Raw genomic sequence first — 19,676 nt, 5'->3', positions numbered from 1 at the left:
TAGAAGCAGTGGTGGGATTCAAAATAATTTACTACGGGTCTGTGGGCGTGGCGTGGCTTGGTGGGCGTGGCAGGGGAAGGAGACTGTAAAATCTCCATTCCCACTCCATTCCAGGGGAAAGTTACTGCAAAATCCCCATTTCCTCCCAATCAGCTGCGACTCGGGAGGCAGAGAATAGATGTGGGCAGGGCCAGTCAGAGTTGGTAATTTACTGGTTCTCCAAACTACTCAAAATTTCTGCTACCGGTTCTCCGGAATTCGTCAGAACTTGCTGAATACCACCTCTGATTAGAAGGATATGGTTAATTTAGAAAAATTGGCTTGAGTAACAATAAATCAATCCTGCACTCTTTTTATGACCAATGTAGATAAGAGAGTGCACTGGCAGAGAAAATGACATAATTAGCTTTGCATGGATGAAAATGAAACTAAGTTTGTATGTATCTGATGTTATGAATAAAATAGGGGGAAATCCCAAGACGACACTTTTATGCTGAGTATTTGATCATTTTCTGAAAAGCGAAGACATGTGATGTGTGCTGTGGGATCTGAATAATTTAAGAACATAATCTTGTGTATAGAAAAGCATTACAAAGCTTCCCCAACCTGAGCAACCTCCTGCTGCATAAACGTTACTCTCAGAAGTAAATAAGAGCTGTCAGTTCTGTAATGTGAAGTCTGGACATATGGAGGACCCTTCAATTGTAGGATATTGTTTTAGACCAATGTTTCTCAACTTTACCAACTTTAACATTGAAAGTTTAACTTTAAGATGTTAAGGTTAGCTGGGGAACTGAAGTCCATACATTTTTGTTGCCAAGGATGAGAAATACACTGCTCCAGGCAAATACATTACAGAATAAAGAATGGGCCTTCTTTCTTATGATGGCTTCAAATGACCACTCAGAAAGATCAAGAAACATAGTCCTCCTATATTAAAATACAGCATTTAATCTGAATCCCTAATCCTAAAATATTGTTTTGTGTCAATCCCACATCTGGCCACACACTACATTACTCTTAGGCAAGAGTAAAGTGGAATGAAAGCGTTGATAGGGAAAAAATAAAAGAAATAACTCCCGTTTCGGAGTATAAGACGCACCAATGATTTTTTAAAAATATTTTTTTTATTTTAAAACAAATAAACATAAAACACACACAAAACATAAAAACCATCCTCCAGTTACATACAGTATGTCGATTGGTTACAAAACTTTTGTGCTTCCTCACAATAGTCTTCACTTGCAATTTATATAGAATCTCACATCATCAATCTAATATACATGTATACAATTATTATTCATTGTTAAACATTCATTTGACTATAACTAATATTACATCCTTTTATGTGAGATATTCTAAATTTAAAATAAATTAATATTATGGTGTTTCATTACTTCATCCTAAAACCATCCAATAATATTACATCTTTATATTATATTCTATATAAAATTGTTTATCTTTAGTTACAAAACTTTTGAGCATCCTCTCCATAGTCCTCACTTACAATTTGTATAAAATTTCATACTATCAATCTAGTATATATATATGTGCATTATTATCATTGTTTATCATTTATTTGAATATAACTATTATTACTTCATTTTATGCGTAATATTCTACATTTAATTACATTTAAATTAGTTTTTATTATAACATTTCATTACATCATCCTGTATTCTTCCAATAGTAGTGCAATCTTATATCTCTTGGCCATTTGTAGTATTTGTGTTCTGATTGCTTTCTTGGTAGATCTTATATGGACTTCTCTTGGCAACTTGTTTTTCATTGCATAACTTATAAAGACACAAAACCTTCCATCTGTTCCTTCCATCAACTTCCCTTTGGTTATCACAGATGTTTCTGCCAAAATTTCTGTCATTACTTCTGCCAATTTTTTCCCCTTTTCTTCTTCTATGTTTTGGAATCTGAGGTAAAGTTCCAATCTGACAATCTCCCATTTCAATATTCCACTCCTGTCATTTCCAACCACACTCAATCTGCTGTCAATATCAACAATTTTCTTATCTTTTTCTTCAATTTTTCTGAACTCTGTCCTCAAATTTCATCATTGTTTGGTAAATATTTTTAAGTTTTTTCATCTATTTTTTCTGTACTTTGTTCTATATTCTCCATTCTCTTTTCAATATTGTGTTCTTACTTGTATTTTTTGAATTTCTTGCATAACCATTTGCAATGTTAATTCCTTTTCTTTTTCATGTTGCGTCATTCTTCCAGATAGTAAATACTGCCACCATAGCATCCAAAGCTTTTTTTATTAAATTCCAAACAAGTTCACAGCAATCTTTCAAGTCAAAGCTTTATTTTCACTCATCCAGCTACTGATAGTACCCCAGAGGAGCACCTGTATAAACAATGTGTGCTCTTTCCGCTATCATTTTCAATAAACAAGCTCAGAAACCTTGAAATATAGATCAAATGTTCAAAGAGAAAAAAGAAAAACAATGTTTCCAAGCCCCCAAGCCTCTTAAGTGGCAGTGTTACTTCTTTTTCCTCTGCTTTTACTCCCCTCTTTATATTCCAAACTTAAAGAGAAAGATTCTTAGAAAAACAATCCAATAGAGCGTTGAAAAAAGAAAAAGAAAGAAAATCTTAATCAATAAGTATTAAAAAAGGCTAAAAGAAGAAAAAAACCCAGTCCAGTTTAAAAAATAAGAAACATTTGTAAAAATTCCATCCATTAAAAAATAAAATAAAGATAACACACTGTTTGACTCAGGCTTAATCTCGCCGCTTAACCTCTTCTGTCTTCAATTTTAATTTTACTTTTGATCTTTTTGGATGTTCTCTGATAATAAAATTTATCTCACCAATTCGACACACTTTCTCTCCCGCTTTTCTTCTGTTCTGGAGCTGTCCCAACTTTCAGCAGCTCTAATCGCTGCTTCTCTGTGTCCAGAAAAAAGAGCTTCTCCTGGATCTACCATGGACTTTGCAATGTCCCTGGGATCAGCAGGATGTGCCCTTCTCTATCACTGTCTCTACAGGACAGTTTGGGTCCAAAAGGACTGTCCAGCGGCAGGGATATCAACGGCGATCTTGGAGCTCCAAGATCACACGTCGTATTGTCGCGACGTCAGCACACCTCCATCGCACCAAGGTTTTGAAGAGGCAAATTAAAAAAAGTTTTCCACTCTACAAACCTCCCATTGTTTTTTTTTAAGGGTATGAATAGCCTTTAGGAAACTTGTGAGTGCTCCTGCCCCCCCCCTAAAAATGAGCAAAAAAGGCCCTCCCCAGACCCCAGGAGCAGTCTGCAAGACTCCTAAAGGCTATGCACAGCCATTTTGATGAAGGGGTGGGGATTCAGGAAGCAAAAAAATGCTGTATTTAGTGTATAAGACGCACCTAGATTTTTCAGCCTCTTTTTTGAGGGAAAAAGGTGCATCTTATACTCAGAAAAATATGGTACCTCACAGTTGGAAGTAAGAATCTGAAAACTGAGTAGGAAGCAATCCTCTTTGGAATGAGAGAATGGGATTATCTATAACAGAGCTGGGTGAGAGCCAAGTGGAATATAGAGGAGAGTAGACAAGGAAAGTGGATCAAATTAAGTTATTTCTATTTTCAGGATTGATGGTTTGGAATATGTGAGAAGACTTGGGTGCAGTTATCATGTTGGTATCTACTGTGATTAGGATGCTGTTAGCTATTATTGGGTTGGCTGTGAGAGGAGAAATAAGTAATAAAGAAATACGGAAGGAAGGGAAGGTCTAAAAAATAACTATTACTATTAACTATCACTTCTAGCACCTCCTCCATTTATTATCATGCACATATAAATCAGCAAAACCTAACCTAATACAAACATCATTTTCTAAAGATAAATTATTGTGCCATCCTAACTTTAAAATCACTTTCAACCAGCATATTGAGCAAATTACTGCCATTCACTATAAGGTGAGAACGTCCCCAGACAAAGCTGAGTCATTTTGCAGCTATTATACATTCAAGATGTTTGGACATAACATACTACTCAATAGTGACTCATTTTTATGCCTGTCAATAAAAAATAACCAGAAAGAAATAGGCATGACAAAGAGAAAACTATTCCAGTCTTATTTGGCAACATAATCTAATCTTGGTTCAAATATAATGGAGTAATGTCATTATTACATTGATACAACTTTGACAAAAATATAGGCAACTAATCTTGAAATAATTTTCTTATTCTTTTTCACTCAGGAGTCATTCATCATCTGATATGTATTGTTTGATTTTTTTAATCAATCCATTTATCATAGAGAAATTATTTATTTTAAATCTGAGTAAATCATTACTCTTCTTCAATATGTTGCTTTACTCAAGATAAGCAATGCTTATAATTGGCAACATTGCTCTTATAAAACTATGCAAAATTTTAGGAAATATATATACAAAATTAATGCTGTCTATGAGTTCAATATATATGTTTATTATATACTAAGTTCCACAAAGTTCAAGCTATAAAATGGTTACTCGCCTATATTTTCAATGACAGTAAGTTTCAAAGCCAGAAATATATCATCTTCTTATACATAAAAATGTGAAACATCAGTTTAAAAAGCAGAAAACTAAGACAAGGGAAGAAAATGGAAATCTTCTAGATATTCCCTCTACCCCTCCCCACGTTGTACTGTTTATTTTCATGATTTACTTTAAGAAAAATGATTTTAAAATACTGTAGTTCACCTCTGACATGACTCAACTTTCATCAGAAGGCAATCCATTGCCATTCTGAGTATATCAGTCAATATAAAACCTGCTCATTTAAACTGCCTTGTATAAACATGACATAAACTAGTGCTGTGCAAATAGTTCCAAGCTCAGCAAGTTTTACTGAGTGTGGAACAAAAGTTCTCTGAATTCCAAAATGTTGTCCCAAAGTAGGATATAATGTTATATCAATTGCTCCAGCATCCCACTTTGCACAGTGACCAAAAGAAAAAGAAAAACAGGTCACATTCCTGGTGATATCTGAGGACAGAAGATAGTGGAAATCATCAAGAGCAGTGAAAACATGCATTCAAATTTCAAACTTATTTGAAGGACTAACAGGTAGGTCTATTGTTACTATTATTATTTTGTACAGGAAAGTTTGAGTTAAATGTAACATTGTTGTCTTTATATTCTCTGTGAATGTTGTGCTTTATCCAGCAGACTACCAAATGCTAAATTGGACACTGTGTATGTATATTAAAAACAAGCCTCAACCAAAGCCAGAAAAGTATTTCTCCATTACATTGTTCCTGAGTATGTTGAAATGAAGGTATTTTTATTGCTTCATTTCTGGTGTGTTCTGAGGCTGTTTGTGAAGGCAGAGGTTGCAGACAAGTATGTTTAACTGTTGCTTCTACGGCATGGTTCAGAATTTTTTAAAAACATTATCCCCTTGATTAAATACTTTTTTCTGCCTGGGGGACAAGACATATTCAACAAAGAAACACCAATCCAGGTTTTGTGACTCTAAAATGAAAAACAAGAAAGCTAGGGGCTTGTTTCAAGAGTTTTTTGTTTTTTTTAAATAATCCTTAGGACAGAAGACATAAAATAATAGTACTGTTCAACTGGAACAGAGGACAGTCAAAATGTTACAAGAGAACATTCCAAATGTCGCAATAAAATTTCGGAATTGTTTTGTGCATACTCTAATATTTTTCAGTTCAACTAAACTTATTTCCTAGATGTATATAGTTGCTCATCTCAGATAAGAGATTTGTGTAAGCTAAAACAATTCAAAAAATAAAATTTATAATAAATAAAACAAAGCAAAAAAGGACACCAATGATAAACCAATTAACAGCAAATACATTTAACTCAGTGGGTGAATAGCAATAGCAGTTAGACTTATATACCGCTTCATAGGGCTTTCAGCCCTCTCTAAGCGGTTTACAGAGTCAGCGTATTGCCCCCACAGTCTGGGTCCTCATTTCACCCACCTCGGAAGGATTGAAGACTGAGTCAACCTTGAGCCAGTGAGATTTGAACCTCTGAACTGCAGATAACAGTCAGCTGAAGTGGCCTGCAGTACTGCACCCTAACCACTGTGCCACCTCGCTGAACCCCTCATAGCTTTCATGTGGTTGTGTTAACTTAACACTGGAAGGAAATGGTGTCCCTGAGAAGCACTTCTATGGAAAAGACATGCTTCCTAGGTCCTTCGAGGTGACACTTTTCAATCAACAGGACCTTTTGTCAAACCTCATGGGACACAGATAACTGAAGAGGGACGGTCCCTTAAATAAAGCACCTCCACGTTGTAAAGGGCAATAAACAAGTCATATGAATAGTATCCGGAAGAAACTGGGTGACACTGCAGCTTGGGAAATAAAGGCTTAAGATCATTATAGGCACACCCATAATTGCTTGTGCCACTGCATTCTGGGCTAACTGCAGCTTCTAGATGCTCTTCAAGGGCAATTCCATGTAGAGCATGTCGTACTCCAATTGGGAGATAACCAAAGCAATGGGTACCACTGATATACAACACAAGACTTTTACAAAAGCCTTCCTGGTCATAGCTGCCACTTGCTCTCTGAACAGAAGCTACAAGTCCAGAAGGATCCCCAATGTACACTGAATCTATCTAGGAGAATGTAATCCCATCCAGAATTAGGGATGGGAAATGAGATCTAAGAGACGAAAAATCCAGACCCGCATAGTCTTTCTCAAGTTTTAATTGAAGCCTATTCTTCCCCATACAGCCTTGAATGTAAGCAACTTATTGGGGGAAATGATTATATTCACATGTAGAATGAAAACCTTCTTTTCCAAAATCTGGATTTTTAGATCATAATATGCATAGATGACTCCTTCTCTCTCCATTTCCAAATTTTAATAAGAAAGCAACATTAATTACTGTTTCTGTTGTACTGGAATCTGAGATAAACACCAATTGCTCCTAAATATACTAGTGTTCAAAATAAGATTTAAACTATGCTTTGAAATTGGCTTATACAAACTGATTTGATAGGAACTAATCAAACATATACTGAGAAACTATAGTTAATTGTGAATTCCTACTTAACTTTCCTACTTGAACAAAAGGAAAAATGAAGCGGGGGGGGGGGGGGGGGGAAAGAGACTAAAGTGTGATAGGTTAACAGTCACGGAAATAAATGAAATATTACACACACACACCAATTGATAATGAAGCACGTCCCATACTACCCATCAAACGCTAAGCTAATGCATAGACGATCTATAGAAGACAATGCAAAATTCACAGTTCAGAAAAGTTAATAGCCGTAATAATCACAGGATTATGTGACCATTTTTAATAAAATTACTTATGCTGAAATATTATTTATTCAATTCATCTTAGGCACCACCCAACTGATAACTAATATCAGAAAATCCAATACAAACCAAAAACAAGATGCTATTTTCATACGACACACATACAAAAAGAACAGGCACATTCAACAAGTGGTACCACCCACTCACCTTGCTCATCGAAAAGTGCAGTAGGGATTTTATTATTCTAAACAGAGATCATATTACTATAGTACATATAGAAAGTTGTGTATATTAATGAACAAGGATTCTCTCACCATCTTTATGTAAGAATCACTGATCTATGTAAACATTTACCAATTTGTACCCCAAATGTGGTATGCATCAAGAGGGGGTTATTCAGGTTGGACCATCCAGTTCACATAATCTCAACAAATTTCTTCCCTTCTTTAGAACTCATTTACATTGCAACATCCCACCCTCCATGTCAACAGGCATTCATTTCCTTGATCGATCAAAGCATATGATACTATTTGTTATTTCTGTTGTAATTTTCCCTGGGAGGAGGAAGGTTCAAGGCAAAGAAGCCAATCTAGATAACCACTTAAATATTTTGACATGTCTACGTGGTGTGTGTGGATGTAAGTATATGTTTTTGGTAACCAGGCTAAACAACTCAACTGTGCATGAAAACATGGGAACTGGGATGTAGAAAAATGGCAGAGGGTGCTCTTGACTGATGAGTCAAAATTTGAACTGGAGAACAGTGCAATAATGAGTGTCTGCAGACAACAGTGAAGCATGGTGGAGGTTTGTTACAAATTTGGGGCTGCATTTCTGCAAAGGGAGTTGTAGATTTGGTCAGGATGAAAGTTGTCATCAATGCTGAGGAATACGGGCAGATACTTATCCATCATGCCATACCATCAGGGAGACGTGTGATTGGCCTCAAATTTATTCTGCAGCAGGACAACAGCCCCAAACATATAGCCAATGTCATTAAGAATTATCTTCAACATAAAGAACAAGTCCTAGAAAAAAATGGTTTGCGCCCCACAAACCCTGATCTCAACATCATCGAATCTGTTTGGACATGAAGAGACAGAAGAATTTGAGGCAGCCTATATCCACAGAAGATATATGATTAGTTCTCCAAGATGTTTGGAACAACCTTGAAGAAACCTTGCCGAGTACCTTAAAAATTGTGTGCAAGTGTAACCTAGAAGAATTAATGCTGTTTTGAAGGCAAGGAGTCACACCAAATATTGATTTGATTTTGAATTCTCTTCTGTTCATTTACTTTCTTTTTTTTAATTGACAAAGTATTAACATTTCTATTTCTGAAAATAAATTTACAGTATTTTTGCACAATTGCCTAATTCTTTTGCACTGTACTGCTCATACAGATACCAGTATATCCTGTATGCTTGTTAATGCTCCTATTAGATTAAAATAGGTAGACAAATTTGCATAAATAAATACATAAATGTGGGGCATGTTATTTCTGGAAAACTGCATTGCTGGGATCTTTAAATTATATCAGGTAGTAGATAATATCAATACGTTTTAATAATTTTCTAGATTAAAAGATAAATACCATTTGTCATTTACCACTAACTGGCAGTATTTACAATTAGAACATTTACTAATATCTTTATCTGGAGATTTTCAACCTGGTACACACTTGGAAGGCCAAAATGCCTAAAACATTATTTATAAACACCTGTTATCAAAACATTAATTTGACATACAAACATAAAAGAATGGAGTAAAGAACTGGATTTTTTTTTTAAATAAATAACAGAGAACTTTTTTACTCCAGCGTTAAAAATGTACTTGGATCTTGCTATTTATTTTAAAAATCTATCTCAGATTTAGTGGACTCTACTCTGTATATACAGAAAATGAACAAGTAAATTACTGTCTTCTTAGGGATGCAACAAATAACTCTTTTTGCAATATCTTAATGTTAATTTTTGGATGCATATATTTTTAAATTACAGTATGTGGAATTGAACAGCTAGACAACAGAAATGGATTCTATGTGACCTTACTGTTACCAAAAGACTAATTCTTCGGCATTGGAAAGACAAATGAATGACCTCAATTACCCCATGGATTGAAGACTGATATAAATGAGTTTCCTACACATTAAAATTACGTGTATGGACAATGACAATAAAATATAGTGAAAGAAAATTTACTTCATCTGGGTAAGTGTATATTGTAAATAAACAAGGTAGAGAAAGCAAGCTGAGCATTTCTGGAATTCTTTCTAAACCCTTAATAGCTCTGCATAGCTAGAAGCAAGTAAGGAAGCAGGCTTAGAATGAACTGATCAATGTAGGGATTGGGGAATTTAAATTATATGCAGCACCAAGTGGATCAAACCCATTTTAATGTGATTTTTTTTCTCTCCAGCTTCTCTGCCATACCAAATTTGGGTCCCTTCTGTTCTCTCTTTCCATTATTCTATGTGTTTCCAATATTCTATTAAGTTGGAAAGAACTTTTCTTTCTTTTTCATCCTAGTATTTTTTCAGAAAGGTCTGCTTTTTTCAGATCAAGCAAGTGTTGATCTATTGGTTGTGACAGGAACTGACCCACTGGCTTGTAACTGGAACTGATGCCATGGGCTGATACAAGTGATTGGCCCAAAGTCACCCAGCTGTCTTTCATGTCTATTATATACTATTAGTTTGCTATTTCTCTCATGTCACTTATAGGATGTCTTGATCTCCATGTATCTATGTGTAGGTTTATTTCATTTCATTTCATTTCATTTTGTGGGATGCACTTCCATAAAACCAAGCACCAAATGTTTACCTCATGAACAATTGTATGAGCTCTTTGGTGGTGGAAAAGTCCTTCAATAAGGTCCTTCAAATATTCTTTTCAGAACTCTTGTCTGCCAGTGACATAAAAAAGATTGTAGATAGGTTCTATCTTTATTCATTGAAGATTTACTAACAAGTTATCTGTGATTAACATTTTACTGTAGATCTTCAATAGAGGGAATCCAGGAAGATTTGCTTTTCTTTATTCTTATTTTTTAAATGGAATATATACGTACGTATACATACATACATACATACTAACATACATACATATTCACTCATATTTTATGGTATTGGAATATGGAATATATACGTATACATACATATTCACTCATATTTTATGGTATTGTACTATTATAATAAACAAGCCTTCACCTCCTGGAGCTTCGTTCAGTGATGCACCTGGAGAAGGCTGGAAAAAGCTTATCTTTGCAACAATTATATTATTTTAGTGCTATTTTTGAATTGTTTGGTTTATTCTTGCATGTGATAGAATTGTAATGGAGCCAGGTGGTTGCTATTCTCTATTCCTATGTTAAGGAATATAATGAATGTACTAGAAGATAATAGCACACAAAAGAATAGTATCCTGATTTTTTTTTATATTTTATGTTCAAAAACTGAATTAAATTCAGATTTTCTTGATAAACTCAGAAATCATTTTATTTTTCAGTGGAAAAAATACTATCCTTGCTACACATAGATACATGGAGATCAAGACATCCTATAAGTGACATGAGAGAAATAGCAAACTAATAGTATATAATAGATTTATTATAATTTAAATGAAATAAACCTATAACCTAATATGCTTTCTTAATAAACAGGATACTAAGTGTGAAATAATATATAACCTAAAAGAATATTTCACTGCAAAAATACAGAGCATTAGTTACATCTGGAAAACACTGCAAACCAGAATTGTAAAAAAAAAAACTTTTGATATATTCATGAATGAGAATGCACTTGTCAATCACTTGTGCACATAAAGGTTTCATTCACTGGTTTTGTGGCATTAGGTCCAAACAAGTATTTTGGCTTGTTTTTCTCTTAAGAAGCCATAATCACATGTCATGCTTTATTCTGTTAATGGTTTGGTTCAAACTGTTCGGAGAGAAATAAATCAAAACTTCAGATTCAAATATGTTAGAAACTAGGGAAACCTACTGCCTTGCAAACGTCGCTGAAATGCAAGTTCCATAAGCCACCGCAATTTTGGCCTACAATAAGAGATATTGGGACTTGGCAGTTCATTAATATGTGAAGGATCACACATTTCCCTACATTAAACAAAAGCTTAGAAAATCATCTTAGCTGCTTAGGCAAGTAGGAGACAAATGGCACACCAGCATGTTGTTTAAGTAAGGCAATTCTCATTTTCACAATATCCCAATATACAAATTATCTCACTATTTCTGATGTAACAATACTACTTCATTACTTTATTAGATTTTTTTTTCTCATGAAAATTAAAGCTGCATCCTTTTTGGTATTTGTGCTAAGAATGATTATAATCTGTAATTAATAACATAGAACTTTGGTGTATATGTGTGTGTATGTATGTATGTGTGTGTGTATGTATGTATGTATACACACACACACACTTTCCAGAAGTAGCAAGCACACAGTGAGGACCTATTTCAGACAAAATACCTTAATCTCTTCTAAACCATGGGAACAGTAGAACCCAAAGAAGCATAGTAAATTACCTAAGAACCAAGTGGACCTTCCCATTATTTGATACTTAAGATAAGATGCAATCAATAAAGCACGATCAACACCAACTTTCAAGCTTCAACCATTCACACCAAACATCCTTCATACATCAAAATGCATACGAAAGATGATTCACTTGACTTAAATCTGATCAAATTTAGCAGTATAATAATTTATACACCACCCATCTCTGAATGACTGGATGGTTTACAAATGAAAGCTAAAAACCATTAAAAAAACCCAGCATTGGGAACACCCAGGACTGCGTATCACTCCTCATGCAGTATAATAAAGAATTACACATAATTTGGGTAATAAACAGGATTTGTAAGGTCCTTCATACTTCACCCAATGTTTTTTCCTACTTTGATCTTTATCCTGGCTGGTGTTTCATGTGTGTTATTGATTTCTGTTTTTATGCTTTTATAATTTTCTTTTAATACATATAGTGTCATCTTGAATGGGTGGCCATAAACTGAAATAATAAAGTACCCATTTTAGAGAGCTTGAATATCCTGGTTATATTATATGTTGAAAGATTTGGATTAGAAAACAGCAAAAAAAAAAAGGATTAAGATACCATTCTTTAGCAAAAGCTAGGCATTTCATTCAGTTCACTTATATCATACACACTGATTCTTCATACTTGTGGGGCTTTCCATTGAATCATAATCATGATGTAAGTTGCATGTTGCCTGGCTGCTTCAGGACTGCAAAATGTTGAAAAACAAACATGGTTTAAAATAGGATGCCAATTTTAATATGCCATTCAGACTACTTCCACGAGGTATCTTGCCTTTTAAAATCTGTTTCCCAATTAGCTTATTACATTTCAAATTTTGATTGAAAACTTGGGCATAACACTGTGGAACTATATATGAAGCCGGTTTTAAACGCGGTTTTCGGTTCACAAACGTGCACCCTTATAAATAAATTAAAGTTTGTGCTGTGCAATTCATGAAAACGAAATACCGGCCATTTCATTCTGAAAGGTGTCTTCAGCAGCCGTCTTCTTTTTCCCGCCGCTAAATTTAACCTTAAACAGCAAAGTTTGCCTCCATATAAGGAAGAAGGACACCCTCGGTCTCCTGCACTAGAAAGCCTTCTGCCGTCAGTTTCAGAAAGGACCCGTTTGAAATCTTTCTTGCTGCTATCATGAGCAAAGCGACTCTGGCTACTGCCCACAAGGCATGGCAGAAGGCGGGCAAGGGCCGGGTACACTGACGAGCTTTCCCAGATGAGGACGGAGCTGCCACGTGCCCGAAGACAATGCTTGAGGGAGCGGGAAATGGCCTGACATTAGGCTCGATCGCGGGAGAGGCCTTTTTCCCTTCCGCCCCAAAACCGCGCTTCGCCACACGGCCTGGCTTCCCTCGCCCCGTCCACGCTCTTGCCTCCGCCGCCGCCGCCTCCTTTCCTCTTCCTGCCCACGTTTCACTCTGGGAAAGGCGGCTCCGTCAGGCCCACTCCTGGGCCGCTCCAGGTGCGTGTGCACGTGCGTAAATAGCAAGGCGACCGGCGACAACCTGGCCCAAGTTTCCACTCTAGAGCCTGGGCTTCTTTCCTCTAGGTTGGAGGTGACCTCCCGGGTGCCACCAAGGGATCCCTCCTCGCCTGTCCTGAGCCCATCGCGGACCTGCTTCTCTTACCCTCCTCCCCCGTCGCCAACTTCAGTGCAGGGAGAACATTCGGGGTTCGCACGCCCGATTTCTCTTTCCCCCGCATGCGCCTGGACCCCAATTCGTGGCCACGAGCGGTGTCCCCGACTCGCATCCCACCCCAGCCACCCCCCGCGGGCCTTGTCGCCGAGACTGCTTCTCCTGTTTGCCCCACTCCCAGGCCGCGCCGCCGCCGCCGCCTTCTCACCTCGTTCAGCTGCCTCTCGGCGGCCTCCCGCAACGTGGAGTCCATGGTGCCCCGCAGGGCCTCGATGATGGTGTTGGGGTCCATGGCGGTGCGGTCGAGGCCGAGACAGGCAACGCGGACGAGATCTGGGGCGGCAGCGCCGTTCGATGCGCACATGGACCCGCCGCTCTACAGCGGCAGCCGGCGGCGCGAAAGGAGGAGAGAAGCGCCAAGGCCCCGGATAGAGCTACTCGCCGCCTCTGCGAGGCCGACGCCTTCCGCTCGGCTCTTGCCGCCTTTGACAGGCATCACGGGAATTGTAGTTCTCCTGGAGGGCGGGAGAAGACGAAAGCGGCCTCAAATGCCATCCCTCCCCCACTTTTGGAGCCCTCTGCTCTGCAAGTTAGGACGGAGGTGGGTTCGGGGAAAGAGGGAGGGGGGAAAGATTCTGTCGTCACCCATTAAAAATTGACTACAGTAGTCAGACGGGGGAAAAAATTAATCGCAACAACATCCACGTATCTGGACCAATCTTATTCTCACTGATCGCGTATGAAGTGCAGTTTCCATTTACTTTTTCTCACAAGGCTGGGGGGCGAAATGTCTAGGAGGGAAGAGTCGAGAGATTGTCATTCCTCCCCCTCCCCATTGTTTCCTATTCTGTAAGTTTGAATGAAGTAATGAAAATGAAGTCTGACTTTAAGTGGAATGCCTATTAATAGAATGAAAAGAAAAGAAAAGACGGATATGAACTGTCCCCTGACATGAAATGTAATAATTGATCAGTTCATTTGGCTGAGTGACCAATAGTCCCTAATAGTTCCATTTCAATTAAAAAGAAAAAAAATGTACAAATGACATAAGGGTGTCTCTCTCTCTCTGTGTGTGTGTGTGTCTAATACTTTAGGTGAAAGAAGATTCAAAATTAAATGGGTTTGAGCAACAGGTTGAAATGAATGAAATTAATTTTAATTGAAAGTTCTGCAACTGAGTATGAAAAATGAAAGGCACAAATACAGTATGGCTTAGTAATTTAAATACCAGCTAGCAATGTGATATAGCTGCTAAAGAAATAGACGTCATTTGGGGGCATATTAATATGGGCACAGATAGTAAGAAGTGTTCTCTATTCTGCCCTGGTCAGACCCCATTTGGAATAACATTCCAGTTCTATGCATTTCAGAAAGGAATTTAGAGGAAAGCTACCAAGACTGAAAAGATTTGGATACCAGGTCTTATGTAGAATAGTTAAAGGATATGGTTATGTTTAGTGTACACAAAGGAGTGATATAAAAGCCATTTTTAAATATTGGAAGAGCTTTCATAAAAGAGGAGGTGGTTTATGCTATCCACCAGGAAGAATTTCCTGATTGTATTAATTGTCAATGAATGGAATAGGTACCACATTATATGGTTGAGTTCTTTATTAGAGGTTGTCAGAACAAGCTAGGTGGTCATCTATCAGAGATATTGTAGTGGACTTGAAATAAGCTGGGTATTGGGCTAGAGCAGGGGTGTCAAACTCAAGGCCTGGAGGCCAGATGTGACCCATGGGTGCTTAGATCTGGCCTGTGGGCCTGCCTTGCAAACAGCAAGGGATTGTCCTGCGGTGCCTCTGCCAGTGAAAATATAGCTCGGCAGAGCCCTCCCGAGCTCTGTTTTTGCCGGCAGAGAGTTGCAGGAGGCCGTAGCAGCCGAAATGGAACTTGGGAGTTCGTTTTCACTGGCAGAGCTCTTGGGACACCACAGGCACCTACGACAGGAGTGACATAGAGCTGGCCACACACATCCTGCCCCCCGCCCCGAGATCAAATACAACCATGATGCAGCCCTCAATGAAATCGAGTTTGACATCCCTGGACTAGAGGATTTCTATGATCCTTCCCAAATCTAGGTTTCTAACAAAAAAGGAAAATATAATATGATGACACTAGAGAAGACAGATATTGTCAGTTCCTTATCTTTCTCTAAAGTTCTCTATATAAGATATAAATGTAATGTGGATATAGTTATTGTACTGTAATGCTTAATAAATCATTTTATTCTTACAACAACAGTGATTGTTAAAAATGTAAACCCTTTTATATGTTTATAATTATAAATTATAACTAACTTTTGACATAATACCTTATGCTTTATCGATTTATGCAGTTTCCTTTCCTTGTTTATCACATTTTAATACACCCAATGCAGTTCATAAATGTGGAACTTCAGCTTCATAATTCCCAGAATTTTGGTACTGCTGTTTGGAAGATTATGAGAGCTGAATTCCCAACAAAGCTGGTGGCTTCAAATTGATAATGGTTAAGATTAGAGTCAGCTTGAAATAAATAAATTGTATTATATGCGTGCAATACTAAAATATTCCCCAAAAAATAGTTGTTAGAATCATATTTAGATTCTGTTGTTATATAGAATGTACAAATTTAAGGTCTCTTAATTCTAAATTACCATGCAATTGATTTAATTAAAAATATGCAAAACAACATTTTCATTTGATGTTCTTCCTTTATCTTAGAAACATTTTAGACATTTTAAATATTCAAAACAGCAAATAGTTACATAATGTGATTAAAGAAACTGTTTGGGCTTTAATTCCTCTTATTTCTATACCATTTTAATCATCTAAATCTCATTTACATTGTTAGGAAACATTATAGTTAGAAATAAATTCATCCAGCACTTGATATTATTTTACATATGTCTCTTCTGCCTTTCCTATGGGAAACCTCCATAATAGTTTCTATGAATTTCTCTTCACTGTAACCCCAAATCAAAACTCTTATGAGTTTGGCTGAGTTCAAACTTGGTCTAACCCAAACCTTAGCAAGCAAACTCCAAACTAAAATGAAAACTTGGTCTTGGATCTCTGTATGTAAATCTGTCATAATGTACCACACTACATTATGTTGGATTTTCCTTTGAGCCTAGATTTCACTCTTTTTCTCATGCATAGTTATGCACACACATGCAAAATTCATCAATGTAGTATGTATATAAGGAAGTATTGGTTCCTGCTTTTCTTCAACTTATGTAGGCTATTAGTCACTGAGTGCCTATTTATATATTCCCAATACCATCCTCATTTTCTACCAACATCAATGAAAACGGGGCAAGAAATGAAGGTTTATTATCTACACTACTTTTTTCTGTGCACCAATACTCTGGCATGTTGGCATGATAATTTTAAAAACCTAAGACACCTTATTTGCAAATAATTGGTAACACTGATTATGTGAGAGCCAGCAGGGAGATTCTCCAATGTTTTATTTCTTTTTTTAAAATAATGTTTAGTTTATATTTTTTGTTCATCAGATTGCTGAAAAATCAGACAATTCAAATGATAGTTTTGACTTATTTATGTTTGAGAAAGACACTCATCTGTCTGCTTTGCATTGTAATGTTGCAGTTAGCTTGCAGATCTAAGTCCTAACCAATTGGCACTGGTATTCCAAGCAACTAGAAGACAACACAGATTCATGTACCAGTATGTGCAACAGAAGGGTCCTATAAACAGCTTGCAGAAATTAAACCAAGGTAGATCTGATCAATTCCAGAATTCGAATCTATCTGGGAACAGTATTTTGAGTTCTATAATCAAAGAAAGTTAAAATATAAATGTGTGGAATAAAATAAAAATCAATGTGCTAAAGAATTGCTTAAAGTTAATAAAAGTAAGTGCATTGTTAAAATTGGAGACAATGGAGGATGAACTTAAAGTACCTGGATTAAGTCTATAACTCCTTTAGCAACATCTCATATACTTACTGTCTTCATAAAAGGTAAACACTCCTTTAAGAGCTTAGCAGCTGGTGACTTCACAGACACATTCATGTAGGCTTCTTGGTGACAATGTAAACATAATTTTACAATGACTCATGGCATATTTTGCAGTTTCCAGGCAGGGCTGGTAGTCTCTTGTCCTAACCAAGCCTGAGTTAATTGAGTTTCTGAACCCAGAAAGCCACAAATTTTAGACAATAAGCTTTCTCACTTGAATCAAGCTTAGTGGCAACTTTATGATCAATAACTAAATCTAATTTCTCTCCTGAAACTTTTCATTATTTTGGGGAGCATTGCATTGAGCGGGGAACTAGTTTGTTAGCTCTTTGTTTTTCTCTGATGAACATAGAAAGCAGCATTCCTGATATCCTTCCACCCTTTTTACAAAGTTCTAAATGTGCTTTGCATTCTCTAGAACAATGTTTCTCAACCTTGGCGACTTTAAGTCCTGAGGACTTCAACTCCCAGAATTCCCCAGCCAGCTGTGCTGGCTGGGGGATTCTGGGAATTGAAGTCCTCAGGACTTAAAGTCGCCAAGGTTGAGAAACGCTGCTCTAGAATAGCCTCTCCCAGTCTGTTTTATGTTACAGACATTGGATTATGGAGGCTCTAGTCTCGTCTGCAGCTAGAGGCACCAAGTTGGAGAAGAGTAATTTGCAGCAAACAGAAGTTGATGGTTGATGTTGCTTTTTCAGTTTTGAAAGTCGGTGGCCTTTTATTAGGTTGCATAACACCCACAAATATTGCATCAGTCACCAAGTCATATACAGGAATATACTGTATATCCTGTTCTGGTTTTCTTGAGACAGTACTTAATGGAGCTTACTTCAATTTTACAATTCTTGGTTTTTCTACTCAAGTCTCAACCCCAACCCCAAGACCCTGTTTCCTAGTTATGTTAATGAGATTTTTCATGATTCCTAACTGCTGTGTGTTTTTGTGCATTAGGTGAATTTCATCAATTCTATTATAAGCTGTCCAGTCTCATGAAATATAGGTTAGCCATATAAAATAAATAAATAAACTGGATTGGAAATGAAGCCATGCTACATAATTATTATTGCCAGGGTATTTTAAACTTAATTTTCTAGTTTCTCCTCAACATTAAAAAAACGTCATAACAACAGCATCAGATGTCTGTAGCCAATCTATAGCTGTACTAAATACAGGTAGTCCTTAATTTACAACAGTTCATTTAGTGACTGTTCAAAATTACAACAGAACTGAAAAAAGTGACTTAGGACCGTTTTTCATACCACCTTTGTAGCATCCCCATGATCACGTCAGAGGTGGTATTCAACAGGTTTTGACCAGTTCTGGAGAACCGGTAGCGGAAATTTTGAGTAGTTCATAGATACCACCTATGACTGGCCCCACTCCCATCTATTCTCTGCCTTCTGAGTCCCATCTGATCAGGAGGAAATGAGGATTTTGCAGTAACCTTCCCCTGGAGTGGGAAGGGAATGGAGATTTTACACTATCCTTCCCCTGCCATGCCCACTAAACCACACCCAAGCCATGTCACACCCACAGAACCGGTAGTAAAAAAAATTGAATCCCACCACTGGATCAGGTGATCAAAATTCAGATGCTTGGCAACTGACTCATACTTATGATCATTGCTGTGTCCCAAGGTCATGCGATCACCTTTTGCCATCTTCTGACAAGCAAAATCAACGGGGAAGGCAAATTCACTTAACAACCATACTACTAACTTATCAACTGCAATGATTCACTTAACAAGTGAAAGAAAGTTGGTAAAATGGGACAAAACTCAACAAAAGTCTCACTTCACAATAGAAATTTTGGGCTCGGTTATGGTCATAAGTCGAGGACTAACGGTTGCCTTGCTTGTTCTGTGTTTTATACATGAAGGAAAGTTTGTACTATAGCCATATTAGGGGAGGAGAAAGAAAAATAATTCAGCCAATATCGCTATGCTTTTAAACAAATACTCTTAAGGGTTGTGGTTGATCACCCCATCCCAGAGACCACAGCTATTCTTTTCGTTTATTTAAAAAGTTGGGAATATGTGATTTAACACTCCTAGGTTCAGAGAACCATTTCATGCACGTCCGTACCCTCTTGCGTTATCTCAGGTACTTTGATCAACTCGCAGCTCCTTCGCCTGCTACGCCTTTTGCAGAAGAAGGTCAAGTTTGCGAAATACCCAGCGCCTCCCTCAAACCCAACCGGAGCAACAACGCAGTTGCGAGGTAAGCAAAAGAGGCTCCGCGGCGAATGCAACTCTGCGCCTGCG

General features: G+C 37.2%; 1 protein-coding gene and 1 long non-coding RNA gene across 4 annotated transcripts in view; one reads left to right on the top strand and one right to left on the bottom strand.

Annotated features, from left to right (window-relative positions):
* The window catches only part of IPO7 (importin 7), a 53,039-nt gene extending 39,184 nt beyond the window's left edge, over window positions 1-13,855 (bottom strand). For all 3 annotated transcript variants that reach the window (XM_014051704.2, XM_087717887.1, XM_014051703.2), the window contains exon 1: window positions 13,655-13,855. In XM_014051704.2, the coding sequence (XP_013907179.1) occupies window positions 13,655-13,810 (156 nt within the window). In that variant the 5' untranslated portion in view covers window positions 13,811-13,855. The remainder of the gene's footprint in view (window positions 1-13,654) is intronic.
* A 94-nt stretch (window positions 13,856-13,949) lies between these two features.
* LOC148049607 (uncharacterized) lies at window positions 13,950-19,621 on the top strand. The gene is made up of 3 exons (XR_015697367.1): window positions 13,950-14,047; window positions 17,043-17,170; window positions 19,516-19,621. It is a non-coding gene; the product is annotated as an uncharacterized LOC148049607 (long non-coding RNA).
* The last annotated feature ends 55 nt before the right edge of the window (window positions 19,622-19,676 follow it).

This window comes from Thamnophis sirtalis, unplaced genomic scaffold (assembly GCF_051295495.1).
Source record: "Thamnophis sirtalis isolate CommonGarterSnake01/CBP01778 unplaced genomic scaffold, rThaSir2_p1.2 scaffold_1, whole genome shotgun sequence".
Lineage (NCBI taxonomy): Eukaryota > Metazoa > Chordata > Lepidosauria > Squamata > Natricidae > Thamnophis > Thamnophis sirtalis.
Note: the sequence above shows the minus strand (reverse complement) of the source record. Positions and strands in the feature narration are given on the sequence as shown.